Consider the following 20,828-nt stretch of genomic DNA (forward strand, 5'->3'; position numbering starts at 1 on the left):
GAAGCCTGGCTTGGAGAGTTTTGAGCATTACTTTACTAGCATGTGAGATGAGTGCAATTGTGCAGTAGTTTGAGCATTCTTTGGCATTGCCTTTCTTTGGAATTGGAATGAAAACTGACCTTTTCCAGTCCTGTGGCCACTGCTGAGTTTTCCAAATTTGCTGGCATATTGAGTGCAGCACTTTGACAGCATCATCTCTCATGATCTAGAATCAGATAAATCTGGGTTCTAATCCCCTCTCATCACTTGATAGTTATATGACCCCGGGGCAACTTAACCTCTGAGTTGACCACTCCATGAAATGGGATAAAAACTATAACTACTCCTGACTTCCCTGGTGGTCCAGTGCTTAGGACTCCATGGTTCCACTGCAAGGGGACCAGGTTCAGTCTCTGGGTGGGAAACTAGGATCCTTCATGCTGTACAATGTGGCCCCCCCCAAAAAATGTTAGTTAAAAAAGATTACAACTACTTTGTTTTGCAGGGTTTTTGTGAAGACTGAGTTAAATATAGCAAAAGATTAAAAATAGCTGAGGCATTTTTGAAAAAGAAAAATAAATTTGGAGGCATTACCATACTAAGGTTCAAGATTTATCTTAAAGCTGCAGCCAGTGACTAGGTCAATGTGGTATTGGCACAGGGTAGACGAGCAGATAAATGGAGCAGACGTGAATGTCCCGCGATAGAGCTACATATTTGTGAGCTCTTGGTTTATGACAGAAGAGTGAGCTTTCTCATCTGGGGGCAAGATGTGAACAGGTCTTATTTCACAAAAGATTATATCCAAAAAGCCAGTCAACACATGAAAAACTGCTCAAGCTCATTAGTCATTATGGAAGCTCAAATTTAAAACTACCCACTCCAGTACTCTTGCCTGGAAAATCCCATGGATGGAGGAGCCTGGTGGGCTGCAGTCCATGGGGTCGCGAAGAGTCGGACACGACTGAGCGACTTCACTTTCACTTTTCACTTTCATGCATTGGAGAAGGAAATGGCAACCCACTCCAGTGCTCTTGCCTGGAGAATCCCAGAGACAGGGGAGCCTGGTGGGCTGCCGTCTATGGGGTCGCACAGAGTCGGACATGACTGAAGTGACTTAGCAGCAAGATGCAACTTACAAAGCAGCCCAAATGGCTAAAATGGGAAACACTGAATCCCAAGTGTTGCTAAACATGTGGAGCGTCTGAGATTCCTGTACCCTCCCACTGGGAACATACAATGGCCATTTGTCGGTATCTTCTGAAGCTGAACATGCCCTAAAACCCAGCAGTTCTACTACGAGGTTTGTTCCCAATGGAAATATGAGCAAAGACACAAACAGGAATGTTTGTGGTAACGTCACTAGCCCCAAACTGGAGACAACCTAAAACTTCCATCGACAGTAAGATAGTTCACTTGTGGTGGGTTCATATAGTGACTATTCAGCAATAAAAAGACAAGCTTCCAGGGCATGCAGCAACATGGATGTATCTCGTAAATGTAATGACGAGTGTTTATATAGAGTACAAAACCTGGTGAAACTAACCAGTTGTGTCAGAAGTGAGACAGTTGCTACCTCTGAGGATGAGGAGGGAAGCTGGGATGGGAAAAGGCTTGAGTGCTTCCGCAGTGCTGGCAGTGTGTTCTGTTTTTTGGTTTGGTTGGTAGTTATACTGGTAACTTCACTTTGGATAATTTATCAAGCTGTACAATTAAGTGTATACTTTCTTGTATGTTGTACTTCAGTCAGAAAGTTTCTTTAAAAATAGATAATGCCCCTAAAACACTTTTTAAAATTAGATTGACGTGTAGTTGATTTAAAGTGCTGTGTTATTTTTTGCTTTACAGCATAATGACTCAGTTATACATATATGTATCCTTCTTCATATTCTTTTCCATTATGGTTTATCACAGAATATAGACTACAGTTCTATATGGGCTTCCCTCATAGCTCAGTTGGTAAAGAATCCGCCTGTAATGCAGGAGACTCCAGTTCTATTCCTGGGCTGGGAAGATCCCCTGGAGAAGGAATAGGCTACCCACTCCAGTATTCTGGCCTGGAGAATTCCAGGGACTGTGTAGCCCATGGGGGTCGCAAGGAGTCAGACACGCCTGAGTGACTTCCGCTCACTCCCTGTGCTATACAGTAAAGCCTTGGTTACCCCTCCCATATGTAGTAGGGTGCATCTGCTACTCCCAGTGTCCTAGTCTTTCCCTTCCCCGGAACCTCCCCTTGGCAGCCACCAGTCTGTTCTCTATGTTGTGAGTCTGTTTCCACTTATGTGTGTTGTATTTTAGATTCCATATATACGTGTTATCATATTGTATTTGTATTTCTCTTTCTTACTTTGCTTGGGGCTTCCATGGTGGCTCAGACAGTAAAGAGACTGTCTGCAGTGCGGGAGGCCTAGGTTCAATCCCTGGGTCAGGAAGATCCCCTAAGAGAAGGAAGTAGCAACCCACTCCAGTGTTCTCGTCTGGAAAATTCCATGGACAGAGGAGCCTGGCAAGCTATAGTCCATGGGTCACAAAGAGTTGCACATGGTGGAGCGACTTCCTACTTCCCTTAGTGTGATAATCTCTAGGTCCATCCATGTTGCTGCAGGTGGCATTATTCCATCCCTTTTTATGGTTGAGTAATATTCCATCGCATGCAGTATTACATGTCTTCTTTATTCATTTGTTTGTTGATAGACGTTTAGGTTATTTCCATGTCTTGGCTGTCGTGCATAGTGGTGCTATGAACATAGAGGTGCTTGTATCTTTTCAAATTGTAGTTTCATCTGGATATATGCCCATGAGTGGGGTTGCTGGATCAAATAGCAACTCTATTTTTAGTTTTTTGAGGCGCCTCCATACTGTTTTCAACAGTGGCTTTACCAATTTACTTTCCCACTAACAGTGTGAGAGGGTTCCCTTTTCTCCACACCCTCCCTAGCATTTATTATTGGTGGATTTTTTAATGATGGCCATTCTGACTGGTGTGAGGTGGTACCTTGTAGTTTTGACTTGCATTTCTCTAATAATCAGCAATAATGAGCATCTTTCCATGTGCCTGTTGGCCACTGTATGTCTTCTTTGGAGAAATTTCTATTTAAGTCTCCTGCCCATTTTTCAGTTGGGTTGTTTGTTTTTTTGTTATTGAGTTAGATGAGCTATAAAACACTTTGAATTGTGTCTGACACATAGTCCATATCTAGCAAATCTGAAGTAGTATTAATTTAGGTGATGGATTATCATTTCATGAGAAAAACCTCCCTGCCCACCTAAATCTAAAACAGCACCCTGTGCTATTTTCTGTCTTTGTGCGCTGTCTTCTTCAGGGTGCTTACCTGCACAGCACTTATTTCCATTTGCGTTTTGCTTATCTACTTCCCTGACCTGTAAGCTCTGTGAAAGCAGAGAGCTGCCCTTGTTCATCTACCACAGTAGCTCTAGCATCCAGCACTTAGCACAAAGCCTGGGACAAAGGAGATACTTGCCAGTTGTAAGAATGACTTCCCAGCAGAAGATTATCTCCCCCTAAATAAGCATGTGTTGTGGAGGCTTAGAATCTCTCTCCATGGTCATTGCCAGTCTTCATCATGGTGAGTTCTTCATTGCAGGGCATTGTCTTCTCTCCAGCTTTAACATTTTCTGCCATAGGTTTTAGTTACAGAATCAAAAAAATCTGAGAACTGGAAGAGTTGAGATCATTTGGTTCAGGCTTCTTCTTTTTTAACCAGTAAGTTAAAGTAGCATCTTTACTGTATAGTCACTTTGTATCCCTTGAAATCATCAATTCGCATCTCACCCCTAGTGGCTCAGTGGTCAAGAATTTGCCTGCCAATACAGGAGACACAGTTTCGATCCCTGGGTGTCTTCCCCAGAGAAGGAAATGGCAACCCACTCCAGTATTCTTGCCTGGAAAATTCCATAGACAGAGGAGAGTGGCGGGCTACTGTCTGTAGGATCACAAAAGAGTTAGAGATTAAAGCAAACAGTGGCAATCTCTTTTGTTACTTATGAAGATGAGTGAGAGGGCCTCAGAGCATTTGGGGTAGGGATTTCCCCACTCCTGTATATTCTGAAGGCCTGTGTGAACGGCATATGCAATAGCCTGACCCGGCTTTGGCCTGCCAGTTAACCCTCATCACAACCTGAGGGGCCACACGCAGAGGTTCATGTGAAAGACAGAGAAAGTAATATGTCGTATGTCTGAGCAGCTGTGTTCCCCATAATTAATCCAGGAACCTAACAGATCTTGTTTGTTTCCAAAGGGGAATCACACGCACATTACCTTGTAATTGTAGAAAATCACTCTTCACCAGAGACAGATCCCAGCCAGGGTGCAGGATAAGATGGCAAGCCCGTGCACAGTTGCCCAGGGACTGAGAAGTGTCCCCTTGGCCTGGGCCTTAGCTTCCCTGACTTAGGCAGCACTAACGGGAAATGGCCTATAACTCTCTGAGAATGTTAAAGAAATTGAGCCAGTTTGTGCCTGAGCAACCAGTTAACGGTGAGGGTGACTGGGCTTTACAGCCTACAGAGGAGAGGCTGGATGACAAACAAGCCCACTCTGTCTTAACTCTAAACACATGTTCCCAAGGTGTCTGTTGTGTTGCTTGGAAGCATGAGCCTAGCCTTTACAGTTGTTTCCTGGCTTCCCGAAAAGGTACAGTCTTGTTCTCTTTCCCGCACCTCTGCTGGAAGAGAATACACTCTGTCCAGGGGGTGAGGATTTGCTCAAAGCTCCTCTCTTTTTGGTAAAAACACATTCCAAATGTCTGGACTCACGCTGCCTTCAGAAGTGCCAGTGTTCCTCTAGGAATCTGTACCCTGTAGAAAAGCTCCAGGCAGCAAAGAGGGGGCAGACGGAGGAAACCCTGGTGTAGGCAGAGCACGAGCACAGATTGTATCTTTCTTTCTCACCCCATCTTTTTCTTTAATGCCCTTACATCCAGCCATTACCCAAGAGACCAGGTCCCTCACCAGTCACCAGTAGAGCTTAAATTTATTTCTGGCCACTCTGAAGACTTCTTACAGGTTCACTTTACAACAGGTTGCCTCTGTAGAGCATCTTACAAACTCCAAGGAAAACTGCTTTCAGTGCAGAAAGCTGGCTGTCAGTGAGTAGCTATACAAAGGGCAGAGAGCTGGGGTTTCTCCCAGAGCTGACCAGAAAGACAGAGGGTCCTCCATTGCACCCATGACCATTCTAAAGGGCGCAGCTTGATGCTGCTGTTGTTATTCAGTCACTAGGTTGTGTCCGACTCTGTGACCCCATGGACTTAAGCAGGCCAGGTTTCCCCATCCTTCACTATCTCCCATAGTTTGCTCAAACTCATGTCCATCGAGTCAGTGATGCCATTTAACCATCTCATCCTCTGTCACCCCCTTCTCCTGCCCTTAACCTTTCCCAGCATCAGGGTCTTTTCAAATGAGTCGGCTTTTCCCATCAGGTGGCCAAAGTATTGGAGCTTCAGCTTCAGCAACCCCATGAACACAATGAAAAGCTTGCTGTTGGTCAGTAGTTAACCTCTGCCCTTCCACTGCATCTAGCTCGTCCCCAGGAATGGCTAGAGATTTAAAGGGACCACTCTTATGGTGAGTTAGCAAAGGTGCTTCTGATTTTTATGTACCTGTATGATGGAGGGCAGACTACTGGCAATTAAGCTGGGTCGTGGTACTCTGAAACCTGAATCATAAGCTGTATCATGATTTCACAAATGTTAAGAGTGCATCTTAGAACTGATGAAATACAGTGGGTGCCCCACGGCCGTCTCTGACAGTCTGTCCCAGTGACAGTGAAAAGTGTCAGTGGTGACACCATTGGTCTCTTGAGCTTCTTTTGGACATCTCACTGCCTGTGAATCTTGATGATTCAGTTAGAGTGTGTTGTAGTCCTCATCTGTCAGCTCTTCCTTACCAGGAAGGTAGGCATATTTTCCTTTTCCCGATTCCAGGACGGGCATCAGTATTTCTACAGTGTGGCCTCACTCTACCAGAGCACAAGGCCAGAGCACGTCTCCTCACACAGTTACAAGTGAGGAGAGTTCAGAGCTGCCAAGTCCCTGGATGCCAGCTCATTTAATTTTTTGTTTCCCAACTTCATCCACATAATAGCCTGAGTCAGAGCTCTTGGACATGCAGCAGCCAAGAAATCAGGATGGATTTTTACCCAAAATATCTACTCTATTCTGAGTCAAGGTAGTTGAAAATAAGTTTTGGGTTCCGTCTGTCAACCCTCCTCACTTTGTTCTGTTTCCCTGACAGCTTCTTCTCCCTAATGTTCTCTCTCAGATCTCTTCATTTCACTCTGGATATGAAGAAGCAGAAAGGAGGAGAAAATCCTCCAGGCCTCACCAGAAAAGAAGCAGTGCTCATTGTTGTAGAATAAAAAGATAATGGCCAATTTGTCAAGAAGTGTTGACAAGAAAGATAAAGTTGGAAGTAATTAACTGGCTGACATGCTGGGAGTGATGCGCCTGCCAGTGGCTCCCTAAATCAGCCAGAGCCTTGGAAATGTGACAGCCATTCATCATTTTTACAACATGCCTCTGACAGGCCCCTGGGTTGCAAACCTGGCCAGCACAAATTGTGTGCTTTGACACTCCAGGCTCTGCGGCTTCTCAGTGCCTCACGCTGGTTGTGCTAGGGCATTTAGGCCCCGTTTATCCAGCCAGGGGGTGCTGGAAATGATGAGTGAAATGGGACAGCTTGTCCAGCTTATTGCTGGACCCTGTGTCCACCCTCTGGGCGGCTGCTCTGATTCCCAGGGGCAAGCCTGCAGACGTCTGCAGTGAGCTCCTGCCACACCTTGGTGGCCTAACTGGTGCTGCTCTCACCCGGCCACAAGGGTGTGCCCAAGAGACTGGTTCAGACATAGGATCCAGTGCGGGAGATGTTCTTACACAGCTGTTAAAAAGCTTTTGTGAAGACTCTGGATGAAGTGGGAAATGCCTTTGTGATGTAAAAAAGCAGAATACAGTACTATGTCATCACTCTGACTAGCACTGTGTCTAAAATATGCATTTATACAGAATATGCATAGGCAAAAGTATCATTTCGATATTGTGAACTTCCATCCCAATTTTTTAAATTAAAAAATGTCTTATATATATACACACATGCACACACCTCCCGCTACCAGTATTGAAAGGGGCTTTCCAGGTGGTGCTAGTGACATAGAACCCATCTACCAGTGCAGGAGATGAAAGAGACGTGGGTTCAGTCTCTGGGTTGGGAAGATCCTCTGGAGGAGGGCACGGCAATCCACTCCAATATTCTTGCCTGGAGAATCCCATGGACAGAGGAGGCTGGTGGTCTACATATAGCCCATGGAAGAGCCAGACACAACTGAAGCAACTTAGCACATATGCACCAGAATTGAAAAGATAGGAATTTTTATCTGGTGGCTCAGAGGTTAAAGCATCTGCCTGCAATGCGGGAGACCTGTGTTCAATTCCTGGGTCGGGAAGATCCCCTGGAGGAGGAAATGGCAACCCACTCCAGTGTTCTTGCCTGGAGAATCCCATGGACAGAGGAGCTTGCTGGGCTACAGTCCATGGGGTCACAAAGAGTCGGACACGACTGAGTGACTTCACTTCACTTCGCTTTCCCTAATCTACAGTTGTTGGCTTCTGTCTTCTAAATCCTTCTTGCTTTTCACTTTGGGCTGTGCGCAGGCTTTCCCTAGCTGTGGAGCAGGCGCTGCTCTCTAGTAACGGTGTGTAGGCTTCTCATCGCGGACGCTTCCCTTGCGTGGTGCACAGGCCCAGTAGTGGCACCCAGGCTCAGTTGCCCCGAGGCATGTGGAATCAGGGACCAAACCTGTGCCCCCTGCATTGGTAGGTGGATTCTTTTTTTTTTTCCTTCAAATTTATTTATTTTTTTAATTGGAGGATAATTCCTTTATACTGTTATGTGGTTTCTGCCATACATCAGCATGAATCAGCCATAGGTGTACATATGAACCCTTCCTCTTGAAACTCCCTCCCACCTCATCCCACCCCTCTTGGTTGTCACACAGCACTGGGTTGAGCTCCCTGTGTTATACAGCAACTTCCCATTAGCTATCTATTTTACGTTATAGTAATGTATATATTTTAATGCTACTCTCTCAATTCATCCCACCCTCTCCTGCCCCTGCTGTGTCCGTAAGTCTGTTCTCTGTGTCTGAGTCTCTATTCCTGTCCTGCAGATGTGTTCATCAGTACCAGTTTTCTAGATTCCATATATATGCATTAATACACGATAGTTGTTTTTCTGACTCACTTCACTCTGTATAACAGGCCCTAAGTTCATCCAGCTCACTAGAACTGACTCAAATTCATTCCTTTCTATGGCTGAGTAATATTCCATTGTATGTATGTACCACAACCTCTTTATCCACTCACCTGTCACAGACATCTAGGCTGCTTCCATGTCTTGGCTGCTGTAAATAGTGCTGCAGTGAACACTGGGGTGCATCTGTCTTTTTCAGTTATGATTTTCTCAGGGTGTATGCCCAGTCATGGGATTGCTGGGTCATATGGTAGTTTTATTCCTAGGGTTTTTTTTGTTTTTTAAGAAATCACCATACTGTTATACAAATAGATGGATTCTTAACCCCTGGGCCAAAAGAGAAGTCCTATCTTTTTTATTCTTAAGGTCCCACTTTCTCACATACAGATCTGGCAAGTCTTCTAGGTACTATGACAGACATGTCACTTATACCGTGACAAAGGAAAAAGTGGAGACAAGTCAGAACTCTTCACCCTTAATCCACTCTCGGGTAAGGCGTCAGGAGCCCATTTGATGTCGAGGCAGTGCACCTCTCTTGCATCACATTCTTTTTGTCTTCGTGCCTTAGGCCCCCAAGAGTTCCAGGGACACCAAATGTCCCAGCTTTGAAACCTTCCAACAAGGCCAGCCTCCACTTTTTTAATGTTTAGAAGAGGAGTAAAGTTACTTTTCCTAAGTTTTTGGAGCAAGAAAGGAAAGTTTGACCTGCCAGTTCCTGGGTGGTCTCTTTACAACCTGACTGTGGCTGTAAGTCGGGGAACTGTAACGCCTGCTGGTTCCCTCTGCTCTCCCTGCCGCCTGCTTTTGAGCTGCCCCCAACTGCCTTTCTCTGGCACACATTTCAGTCGTTCTTACCTTGCCTTCTGCCTTCACTGCTGTCCTGCTCAAAAAGGCACTGTCATCCCCTTGAGTTCCCCAGAACCCCAGGGAGCTGCCTATGAAGATAGCAGGGCCCTACAAACCCTGGATCTTCCTGACTCTGTACAGGAATCGAGCGGTTTTGTTTCTAATCACCCATTGGACACAGAGCTGAGTCTTGGTGCTGGAAGAAATGTCAGGGATGGTCTGAAGCAGCTACTGTTCTAAGAGAGAAATAAGAAAGATACAGCTTGATTCAGCTAAGGACCCAAAGCAAGGTCCCATTGGCCTCACAACTTGGCTGATCAGGAACTCCTCAGCGAGACCGGCCAAGGTCCCCTGTCAGCTGTGTTGCATGTCACCAGCCCAGCACTGAGGGAATTCAGAGAATTCTTCCTTGACAGGAAACCAAATAAAATGCAGACAGTAGTCTGCACTAGAAATAGACAGGAGAGAGAAGGCCCAGAGCCATTTGGGAAGCCAATGCATGATATTCTCATAAATTCCTGACAGGAGCACCAGGAAGCCTGAGTAGTCCCCCAGATGCCACTGCAGACGCTCCTCGTGTGACTGGCTTTGCTGTGGGTTCCCGCTAGTGCTGAGTGCACCTGCGTCACTTTGCTCTTAGTAGCCAAAGGTCACCAAGACTGAGAGATGGGGTCAATGACCAAATGAACTCTACCGGGAGGAATTCCCAGGCCAGAGGATTTTGGATCTGATGTCAGTCCAGAAGCCTGTGGAACAGTGACTTAGGAGACGATAGAGTTCTCAGGTTTCCCTTCCAGTGGTAGGAATGGCATTTGGATGCTGAGCCGGCGACCCCCCTATCGGTTTGCTAACAAGTTGGGGTTAGAACCTGGAGCAGTTCATGATCTACCCTTTGTTCAGGCGCATCCTCGGTGACACTGGTCGCCACTTGCCTGTGGAAAGCCCTGAGGAAGAGCTCAAAAGGGAGAGTCACGGCAAAGCAGACAGGCCCTGCACGGAGCACTCACTGGCTTCTCGCCTGTCACTCTTGGCAGGAAACCCGCCAAGGCAGTGAGAAGCTCCCTCATGCTTGAGCTCCTTGCTTGCTTACTCACTTTCCCTACATTTGGAAAGAGATTTTTGGATAGTGAAGAAAAGATGCCTGGGGTAATCTGTGTAGTGTAGAAGACAATGAGGCCATTTCTTATTCTTATTGTTAATTTGACTCAGTTCTAGAAAGTGCTTCCCTCACTTGTGAATTTTCCCAGTTTCAAGCTCTTCAACTCAGCTTCCTTTAATAAAAATTAAATCTTGGAGTAGGAGAGGGGAGGTGGGAATGAATGAGTGAATATGTCTGAATAATTGCCTTTTCGCTTCCTGACATCCTAATTCATTGTGTTTTCCTGTCTTCATTGTATTTCTAACACCAGGTTCATTTGTGGGCTCTGCGTTTTATTCTGTGGGTATGCAGCTTCTGTTTGCTGTATAGATTCGCAACTATATGAAACCTCAACTGGTTGTTCTCACTGGGATATGAAGTAAAATGTAAATATACCACGACACTGATGCTTAAGACAGCAGCTAAGCCATCTTAGCCTTCTGGCCTCAGTGGGCATGGAGAGGAGATAGGCCCTGTGGTCGACCGTCATCTCTATGCTGTTGTGGGCATGTTACTGTCGAAGCCTCCCTCTCTCTAAACTTGTTTGTCAGCCCAACCAGCGTCAGTGAGGTCTGGTTTGTGTCGTTAAGCACTTCTCTGCTGTTGGGCTAAGCTTTGAACAGTTTGTCCTTTATAAACCTCCAGCGTTAATAGGGAAAGACTCCAGGGCACATGGGAACGTTTATAGAACAGGCTGTGGAAGAGTCCCAGCTGCCCCGTAAACGAGAGCTCCTCATCAGGGAGGCTTCTGAGCAAAGGTGATCTCTGCACATGAGTCACACATACTGTCTCTCCCTTCAGTCTCATAAAAGCACATCTGAGTTTCAAGGGGGAGTATCTCAAAGGATGGTCTTGTGTCACCCAAGTAGGCAGGCACTGGGGGACTTAGTAGCTGGGAACTGCTGCGTTTCCGTGGAGGCTTACTTATTCCCCACTTCACAGGCTGGACTCTGTATGCCTGGCAGCGGAAAAACCCGCTGTGGCTGCGTGGGGACTGTCTTCCTGGGAGGCATGGAGGCAGTGGCTTCTGAAGGGAAATAAAACATAGGGAATGGGAGGGACTTCTCTGGCGGGCCAGTGGTTACGACTCCACTTCAGCTTCCAGAGGGCTTGGGTTCAATCCCACCTTGCGGAACTAAGATCCCAGAGGGTGGGTGATGCAGCCAAAAAAAAAAATAGGGAATGGGAGCTTAGGGGTCAGAGCAGGGTGTCAACCACAGTATGAGTGAGGAGGCTAAAGTGAAGTGCAGTAGGGCTCCTGTCCTGTATGGTGGAATTAGCTCATGGAGACGTCCCTGCCCTGCTTCCATCTGTTCCCTGCTATCAGTCACTTATTTCACATGTACTTGCTTGGTGCCCACTGATGCGGGGAGTAGACAGCTGACACACTTCTCCTCCCGCAGAGCTGTACCCTTAGTTATTACTTGAGATCCTTTTAATGGTACAGTTTTGAAGTGAAAGGATAGCCCTCGGGGCTCCAGCTTCTTTCTATGCAAAATGGAGGTGTTAATAGTAGTGTCTGCCTCATAGGGTTTAGATAACACGGATCAGCAGTAGTCAGCACAGTGCCTGGCACCTACGGAGCTCTCAGTAAATTTAGGTATCTTGTTGTTGCTATAATCCTTGGCCTCGCATGATGGAGTGCCAGAAGCCATGGAGGAGGGATAAAAAGTTGAGGTCTCAAACGAGGTGGCAGACTCTCTGAAGCACTGAGAGAACCTACAGATCCTCAGCCCTGTGCTTGTGTCCTCCAGCAGCCTTGCAGGCACACGTGGCAAACTCCCCAGGGGGAAAAGAAGAGAGAGGTGCATTAGGGATAAAGTTCTGTGGGAAAGAAAAATGCAAACAGAAGAGAATTAACAGGGAGAGAACAGCCAGTTAACTTGAAATCTCTCCTCTCCAAACAATTGACTGTAGGTATGTACAGTCTCCTTTCTTTCAGGTCCTCAAACCACAACTTAATTTATCAAAGGGACCCTTTTTCTCTGTTCACACTCCTTTCTCATGGGTATATTTTAGTCCATTTAGTCAAAGTTGTTTTTCAGTGACTGTCCTTAACTGTTGGACAAGACCTTAGCTTGCATCTCAAGCTGTACGCCCGGTTTTCCTGACCATTGATGGAGGCCTGGTCAGTGGGTCCTCAATGAGCCCAACCCCTCTCCTTCCCACGGGGCTCTGTCTGCATCCTCACCTGCCTCCACACATACTCAAGTGGGAAGTACCATACAGGTGACTTACTTGGACTTAAGGAGTTGGGGCCATGTGATGAGTTTTCTTGTCACATTTGCAAAGCTATGTTGGTCTGTCCTTAGAGGAGGTAGGTCAGAGTCATTGCAATAGTAAGGTAAAATCTGTATTTCTCCTCTGAGGTCTCTAGTTACAACTTCCTGATTTTGATCAGTTTCTTGTAAAATTCTCCTTTTTATGTATAACGAGTAGGAGAGTGAAGGGGGAAATGGCTTTCGCTTGCTTTTGTTTTTGTTGCTTTATCCCCAGAGGAAGGCGAGTTTTGGTAATGTTTATAAATTGATCTTGAAAATAGAATATGTTCCAGAACATGAGATTGGAAGACAGTTCTTAGAACTCCTGGACTTTTTATGTCTGATTCTTGGAGTTAACTTCTTTTGGTTCAGGCAGAGAACACTTTCCTTATCTTTCTCATCAAGATACTTTATATTCCTACCAGGGCCATCCCAGTAGTCCACATTAGGACTCAAAGTAGTATATAGACTATATCATTATAGATAGTTACATATGATATATTACATATTTTAGTATGAAAGTGTCAGTCATGTCTGACTGTTTGTGACCCTATGGACTGTAGCCCGCCAGGCTCCTCTGTCCATGAGATTCTCCAGGCAAGAATACTGGAGTGGGTAGCCATTTGTTTCTCCAGGGGATCTTCTCAACCCAGGTATCAAACATGGGTCTCCCACATTGCAGGCAGATTCTTTATTGTCTGAGCCACCAGAGAAGCCCAGTATAATATATCAGAAGTAATATATAGAATATATACTGGATTTCTTATTTCCTGTCTTCTTATACTGCCAAATCTTTACTTGGGCTCAAGGAATTAGATGATCCCATATATATATACCCAGTAGTGTTAATTACTAATACAGTTTGCCCAGCCCCACATAAGTGAGAACAAAGGTAAGAACTTGACTTTTGAGGCCAAGAGGAATAGGAAACTGCCTGACAGTGAGCATGCAGTGGAGGGAGTCCCTTCGGACTCGGATTTGCATTCTCAGCTTTGAACTCTCACAGGGCTGCCTAAAGAAAACCATGACGTTACAGCATCATTTTGAAATTAATAATATTTCTGAATCCTGCAGCAGAAAGCTTATGGAAAACATTCAGGTTCAATGCTTTGCTTGGGACCTGCTCAGAAGTGCCAAAGAGTCTGTGCAGTAGATTCCACACAAAGTGACCCATCTACTCCTGTAAGTAAAGGAGAAGGGCGTCTGTACAGCTGCTTTCGCCTCTGGTTGCGGAGCCTGGACCTTGAGCTTGGAGCCCACTCAAATAGTCCTGTTCAAGATGGAACTTGCATGGATGATTGCCTAGTGCTGGCTCAAGTCTGAACATTAGACATATGTTTTTTCTGTACACAAACATATAAGTAAGATTCCAGAAGCTTCTATCCTTGGACAAAACAGATGAAGGAAGACACACATATAAGAACCTGCTTAGCAATTTCATATCCATTATTTCATTTGATTCCCTAAAGAATGCCGTGAAGGAGATAGATTGCTTCAGGTTGTATGGAGACTGTCCCCATTCATGTGGACCTTGGGGAAAGTCACTGCCCTCCCAGGCCTCAGTCTCCCCAGGAGTAAAACAGGCCTAATAATACTCTTCCCTACCCACTCTCTCAGGGATGCATGAGGTCAGAGGAGCAATAGGTTGGAAAGATTTTTGAGATGTTATTTGCAAACATGAGGCATTCAATTATTACTTTCACAAATGTTAACTTTTCTAGTTCATCAGATTTCTGGGCAGTTCCCTCTCAGTTTTATTGGAAGAAATGTGGTGGAATTTGAATTTTTAAAAATAGTATTTTATAACACCAGTCTCTTGCCATATTACCACGTTGAACCCACGTCCTGGAATTTCCCAAAACCACTTAAAAATTAATTTGAGTCCAGTAGACAGTTTTTCCTTAGGGCAGTAAATTAGATCCTAGCTTGTTAAACCAGTCTGGACTCCCAAGCTGGTCTGTCACATTTTGCTCCCTACCTGTGAACAGATACGGTCATTATTATCCTATAGTTTTCTCAGGCCTGCTCCCTCCCTCTCTTCCTTCCTTCCCATAACTCAAGCTCATGTTTAGTGTTGGGTTAGCTGCTGTTTACCTCCCTGTTGGAACAAGGGTCTGAGCCTTGCAGCTCCTCTCCGTTCAGGATGTCTTCACAGCCTCTCTGATGAACCAACTCCAGGCGGCAAGCCTTCCAGCTTTTTCTGCCTAGTTGCCCCAATATAGTTAGAGTCCTCCAGCCCCAGCTGCCCTTAGGATGACATCAACAGCGTTGTGTGTGGTTATGAAAAGCATTTCTCCACCAGAGACCAGGCAAGTAAGTACCTTGGGATGTGGTCCCTCCACAGCCTGCTTCAGAGGCAGAGCACGGTCTTGGGAGAGGGACTAAGGGGGCATCGGGATTTGAAAGACAAGGACCCCATCAGTGAGCAGTCGAGGCAGCTGCACAGCCATAGGCCCCAGGGTTCTCTGTCATTGATGTGGATGACCCAGCCTCAGGGCCACTTCTGTGTCTCCCACAGAGCCTGGTGGTTTCTATTTGTTTTGGTTATTCTTATCACTGAGACATAAAAGCTAAGTTCAGAGGTACCTCATCTGTTGCGTTGGTTGGGATGATTCTGGAGCCAGGGTTTCTTAGTTCAAAAACAGACGTGTGCTGCCTGACGTCTGATGTCAGAGAGGAAACCAGTCAGTCTGCTGCTTGGAGGAAGGGCTCCAGGCAGGTGAGGCCTCCTGTCCACCAGATGTGGCCCATTCAAGACAAGGAGTGTGAGGTCAAGATGAAATTATTCAGGCCAAGCTTCCCGAGTGGTAATATAATAGGTAACTGATGTTCTTTCTGCTTCTGTAAGACATCGTCCCCAACATGCTGGTGAGCCATCTGCCCACAAGTGACCCTGCCCTTCCCATACTGCAACGTGTTGAGTGTAACCTCCGCTTCCTTTTGTTTCCCCAGCATTAATAATAAGCTGCAGCAGCCAGAGGCAGCTGCTGGGGTGTTGGAGTATGCCATGAAGCACTTTGGAGAGCTGGTAAGTGTCTCATTCCTTTTAGAAGAGCAAGGGGCAGCTACCTGGCTAGGGAAGCACTAGGCCAGAGCCTTGAGAAAGTTACTTTCCTTTTCTGTTTTTTTCCCAATTATTAATACCCTGATGCTGACTTACCTCTATCTTGAGGTTGGGGGAAGCATATAGAATATGTTCAGGCTCAACAGAGATTGTGAGGACAGAATCTAATGAACAGTAATGACTTGTATTTATTAAGTAGCAAGTGCCTAGCTCTTTTCTATGTGCTTTATGTACTTCATCTAATTCAGTCCTCACAGCACCCTGTGAACAGGTACTGTTGTTATCCCATTTTACAAGGATGAGAGGGACTATAGTCCCAACAGGATAATATCCTTACCTAAGCTGACAGAGTGAGTAAGTGGCAGAACCTGGTGTCAGAGCCCAGATGTTTAACTATGACCCGAGTTATCTTTGTGTTGTCTAACAGTCAGCATTACCGTTGCCCGTACTTGAGGCTCAGTATATACTTCAGAAGAAACCATGACTAATTCTCCAGAAAAAATATGCCATAATTTATACATGATATTGAGGGATTGTTCCATTTCATTATTGCTTATATAGTTTCTTCCTTCCTGCCATCTTTGCCCAACCAATATTAAAATGTTTACGTTACTCTCTGTGGTCTTGGGAGGGTGCTTTTTGGTACCTTCCTAACCATATATAAACATTGACTTAATCAACTTAACATTGGCTTCCTGGAAGTTCAAGAAGTTCTGGGTCCATATATTTGATGAGGAACCTTTTATTAGTTGCGTCAGTCACTTACTCCGGTTTGCCTTAATCAAGAGCCCAGTGTGTTAGAGTAAAGAAAATTGACTACTTCACTGCCTTATGTAATGGCTGGTCAATGGGACTGAAAATTTTAAGGGAGTATTTTGCCATCTTGAGCACATGCCTATAACTCAACTAAGAAAGCATCTCCAGATGACAAAACAGAAAGGACTATGTCTCATCCATCTTTGCCACAACCTTGTTTGCAGAGGGAAGAAAGTCAGAAGAGAGGGCGCTTAATGTAGTCCACTCAGACAGAGATGTCCTCTCCTTTGATATCCTTAGAGCTCAGACTGCAGTAGTTGAAACAAGGATTCCACAAACATCTGGTATTCGGGTGATTTTATATGCTGGTGGCTCGGAGTGCCAACCTTAAATGAAAAGATCCCCATCTCCAGGTTCTGAAGGTGGCCGTTAGCTCCAGGATTATTGCTAAACCCTGGTGGATTTTCTGTTATATTTAGGTAGCTGAATCATATTAAACTCAACAATGGTTTGCTTTTTCTTGGCAGAGCCTGTGCTTTCTCAGCGCAATTTATGTAACAGCAATCTCATTAGAATTGTGTGTGATTCATTGCTTAAACCTTATAGTTCTTGCAATCTATTGCAACTCAAAATATCCTGCCCCCTACCTGACCTGCTCCATATGCTGCTCCCCCTACTTTTCTGCTTGTTCATACTGAGTGGGTACCATATGTTAGTACCCACTTTTCCACCAGTATAGAAATTCAAAATGGGAAATTTACCAGTGTTCTTTTTTAATTTAAGAGTTTTTAATGTTACAGTCTCTGCAGCCACTCTTCTCTAAGTTGTGTCTTTCATATTTAGGCATAGTGGAGCAGTATGATTCTAAACGAGCTCAGGAAATGAAGCTTAGAGCCCGTTTTGGCAAACTCCACTGCACGCGGACACTGGGGCAAAGGCTGTTGTGGCCGCAGATGAGGACAGGGGAAGCGGAGGGGACTGGCTCTGCCGAAGACAAACGAGGGGAAGTAGGCACAGGTTAATGGCCTAAAATAGACGTGACCTCCTCACGGCCGTTCAAGAAGAAAAGATTCTTTCAGAGAGCTTAATTTCACATAGCTGTGAGCATACATGCTACTCAGATTAGAGTTTCATTTGGCAAGGAGGAGGAGCGTAATGGGGAGAATGAATGCGGGCCCTGCATCATGTCACACAAATGCTTCAGATTGTTGTTAAAGAAATCCCTGGAGAGCCGCTCCCTGGCCTGGTAGAGAACTAGTCGTCACCAAGCTGGCGAGGAAGAAGCCCAGAAGACAGACTGGGGTGGCGGCAGATGGAGGGCAGACATAAAACAGTCCCCGGGCCATTCAGAGAACCGTAGTCTGCAGCTTCTAGACTGCAGTGGCTGCTTATTCACGTGGCCAGTACCAAGTGGCAGCGTGGCACGCCATCTGCTGGGTAATAGAATCTGTCCTTTGGCCCCTGCCAGTGATGAAGCTGCCAAGTGCTCAGAGAGGGAACATTGGATGGAAGACTCTAGAAGAAGGAAGATTTTTCCAAAGAATTTTAAGTGGCAGTGTTATATTGTATTTTAAATTATTATTTCCTGAAAGTTTAAAAATGTATTAAGTAATGCAGAGAATAAAGAGCTTTTGAAAAGCGAGTTGTTTTCCTCCAGCAAATATGCAGATGTGGCCTGGTCTCTCTGGCCTCATCAGGAAAGCAGCTGCTGGCCCTGCCAGGTAGCCCACTGTCAGCATTCCAGCAGATCCAGGCCTTGGCCTCCTTATGGGAGCCCTTGTCAGGGCTTCCTGCCATCCAGGTGATTTGCCCTGTCCTCGCATGCCCACATGCTGGAGTTCTGATGACTCCTGTTTCTGAGCAGGAAGTGATGGGAAAGACATGGCCTGACAGCTGCTCTCACATTATCCCCGGGTCGTTCCATCTCTGTGCCAAGGAGCTTGCATCCCCACCAGCACTGCACATACCTGTGGATACTCTGAAGGCCTATTGTGCTGGGTGCGGTGTCAACGCATACAACATGGCATGCTCAGGGGAAGAGAGTCTGTGAATAAACAAAACACAGCCTTGTGTTCTCTGTGCCTCACAGCAGTCCTCTCTTTTCTCCCTGGCAGGAGATCCAGGCTACCTGGTATGAGAAGCTGCACGAGTGGGAAGATGCTCTCGTGGCCTATGATAAGAAAATGGACACCAACAAGGACGACCCAGAGCTGATGCTGGGCCGCATGCGCTGCCTCGAAGCCTTGGGGGAATGGTGAGCTGCAGCGGGATGGAGGCCCAACTGCCTTAGAAAGACTTCTCCCAGCACTCTCTCCCAAGACTCCCACTTTTGCTTTCATTTGTTTTCCCAGGAGGCATCTCTCACTTGGGAGTGTTTTCTCTCCCTTTTGTCTCAGGGATAAATAGATTCTTTTCTTTCTTTCTCTCTATCTCTTTCACTTAGTCTTTGTAATGCTCTAGGACAGGACAGGAGTGGGTGTGTTCCTAGGATCTGCACCTGTTCTTTCTGTCTTTTAACCTGACTGGCTGATGAAGACTTCATATTCTTACTCTGCAACCTTGATTTTTCTTTTTCTCTTTATTACCTATTGCTAGTGATTTTAGGAAAGAACAGATGACTACTTGCAGACAGTTACTGTACAATTACTAAGAGTAGAGGGACAATGATCTGTAGACAACTCTGAAAGACTCACATGAGGGTGGGACAACCTTGCAGTTTTCCTGGAGGAAGGACCAAGGCTGGGAGACAGGTGAAGAGAGTGGAGAGAGGGGAAAGGGTATTCCAGGTGAAAGCAACAGGGATGCTCAGCTGAGAGCATTTGCATGGTCTTGGTCTGGGGATTTGTTAGGAGATGTTTTCCAGCATGAAGTGCAGTTTTTTTTAAATAGCTAAAATAAAATGCCATACCACAGTCATTAACTAGTTTAACTACAGTTTTTAATAAATGCCTTACTACCTCCCCAGGGGCAGATATCTCCACTTTCTCTTGCTTGTAAGACTGAGGGTCCTCCATTCATTCATTCAACCAGTCATTATTGAGTGCTTGCCCACTGCCAGCATCTGTGCTGGGGTCCTGAGGACACAGTGTGAACAAGAAGGGCACAGCCCCTGCCTTCTCAGAGCCGACAGGGCAGATGACCAGGCTGCTGTAGCACTGAGTGAATGTAGTTATAAAGGAGAAGCCCAGGGTTGGTGGGATAGAAGAAGGGGCCCTGACTTGGAAGGCTTCCAGGAAGAAGTGCTCTAACTCGGGCCTAGACAGTGAGGAGGATTGAGCACAGTATTACGTTATGTGTTCTGAAAGTTCAGTGTGGCTGTGGGGTCAGGTGTGATGCAGGAAAGAGATAAGAGGTGGGGCAGGAGAGCTCAGCAAGGCCCAGGCCAAGTCGGGCCTGTAGACCTTTATTTAACCAAAGGGCTGTTGCTAGGCCATTCTCCAAACCCTACAGAATTTTTTGTTTTGCATTCTTTCATTCAGTGCCCTGGATTGCTCACTTCTTCCTTTTTCTCCTTTGAAATTCTCTGCATCTTTCAAGCTCCACCTGAACTGTTTCTTCCTCTTGGAAACCTGTCCTGCCTTCCCCCTTTTACGGTTAGAAACAACCACGTCCAACCCAGGGCTGGCTTCGTTGTGAGAAGTGATTTTAGGTGTGATTTTGTCTAACCTCCTCATGTGACAGTTGGGAAACTGAGGCTCGTAGGAGTTCACGTCTCTGCCCTGAGGCCTCTCAAGAGCAGAGTCTTCTGGGCCTCCTGACGCTGCACTTCGCAGTGCCGTCCACCCCTGAAGTCTTGGATTCCTTCCAGCTTTATAATTATCTATAAAGTGTAAGTGGCCAGTGATGCTGACCAAGGGGTTTAAAAATGCAGCAGAGTAGAAAAGATTTTTTTAAAGAGATGAAAGAAGCAGAATTCTTTTCCTGATCATATGCAGGTTTTTTTTTATATGGTTTATTCAGTCAATTCTATTTAAAGTACAGCTTTTAAATTGCTTTTGCTTTGAGTATATATCCTGAATGTGCCTGAGGCAGGTATTCACCGGAGGTGGCTGTCAGGCACGATCTGGGGTTACCAGCGAGTAGAAGACCCCCTTTCCCCATGCTTATAAGGAATAGCTCCCCCTCCCCCAGCTCCAGCCCCAGCCACACCTGCAGCCACATGAAGCTAAGTAAGCCCCCTCCCGACACTGTTCCCTTGTGTGGCCTCTGCATCCTGAGAACAGATTCCTTGGAAATGAGATCCCAGACAGCCAAGTACTTAGGTGTTGTCGAAGAATGCTCCCCCAGGCTTTTGGCTGCTGCTCTAGGCAAGAGAGTCAAAGTTTTGGAGGACATTTTACCCAGACCTCCTTGGAGTCACAAAGAGTTGTCAGAGAACCTCCTCATGGATGCCCCATAGACAGGCTCATACTTTTTTTTCTGTTTGGTTCTCTTCCTCTCCCTGCCTTTGAGAGTTAGGAATTAGTATATTCTGTATTCTTATTTGTAAGAAGTCTTTGTAGGAGAGGAACTCTGCCTC

At 45.9% G+C, this 20,828-nt stretch overlaps 1 protein-coding gene across 2 annotated transcripts in view; it reads left to right on the forward strand.

Moving 5' to 3' along the window:
* The window catches only part of MTOR (mechanistic target of rapamycin kinase), a 125,223-nt gene that overhangs the window by 67,366 nt on the left and 37,029 nt on the right, over positions 1-20,828 (forward strand). For both annotated transcript variants that reach the window (XM_052654066.1, XM_052654067.1), the window contains exons 29-30: positions 15,442-15,517; positions 18,424-18,563. In XM_052654066.1, the coding sequence (XP_052510026.1) occupies positions 15,442-15,517; positions 18,424-18,563 (216 nt within the window). The remainder of the gene's footprint in view (positions 1-15,441; positions 15,518-18,423; positions 18,564-20,828) is intronic.

Source organism: Budorcas taxicolor, chromosome 16, assembly GCF_023091745.1.
Source record: "Budorcas taxicolor isolate Tak-1 chromosome 16, Takin1.1, whole genome shotgun sequence".
NCBI lineage: Eukaryota > Metazoa > Chordata > Mammalia > Artiodactyla > Bovidae > Budorcas > Budorcas taxicolor.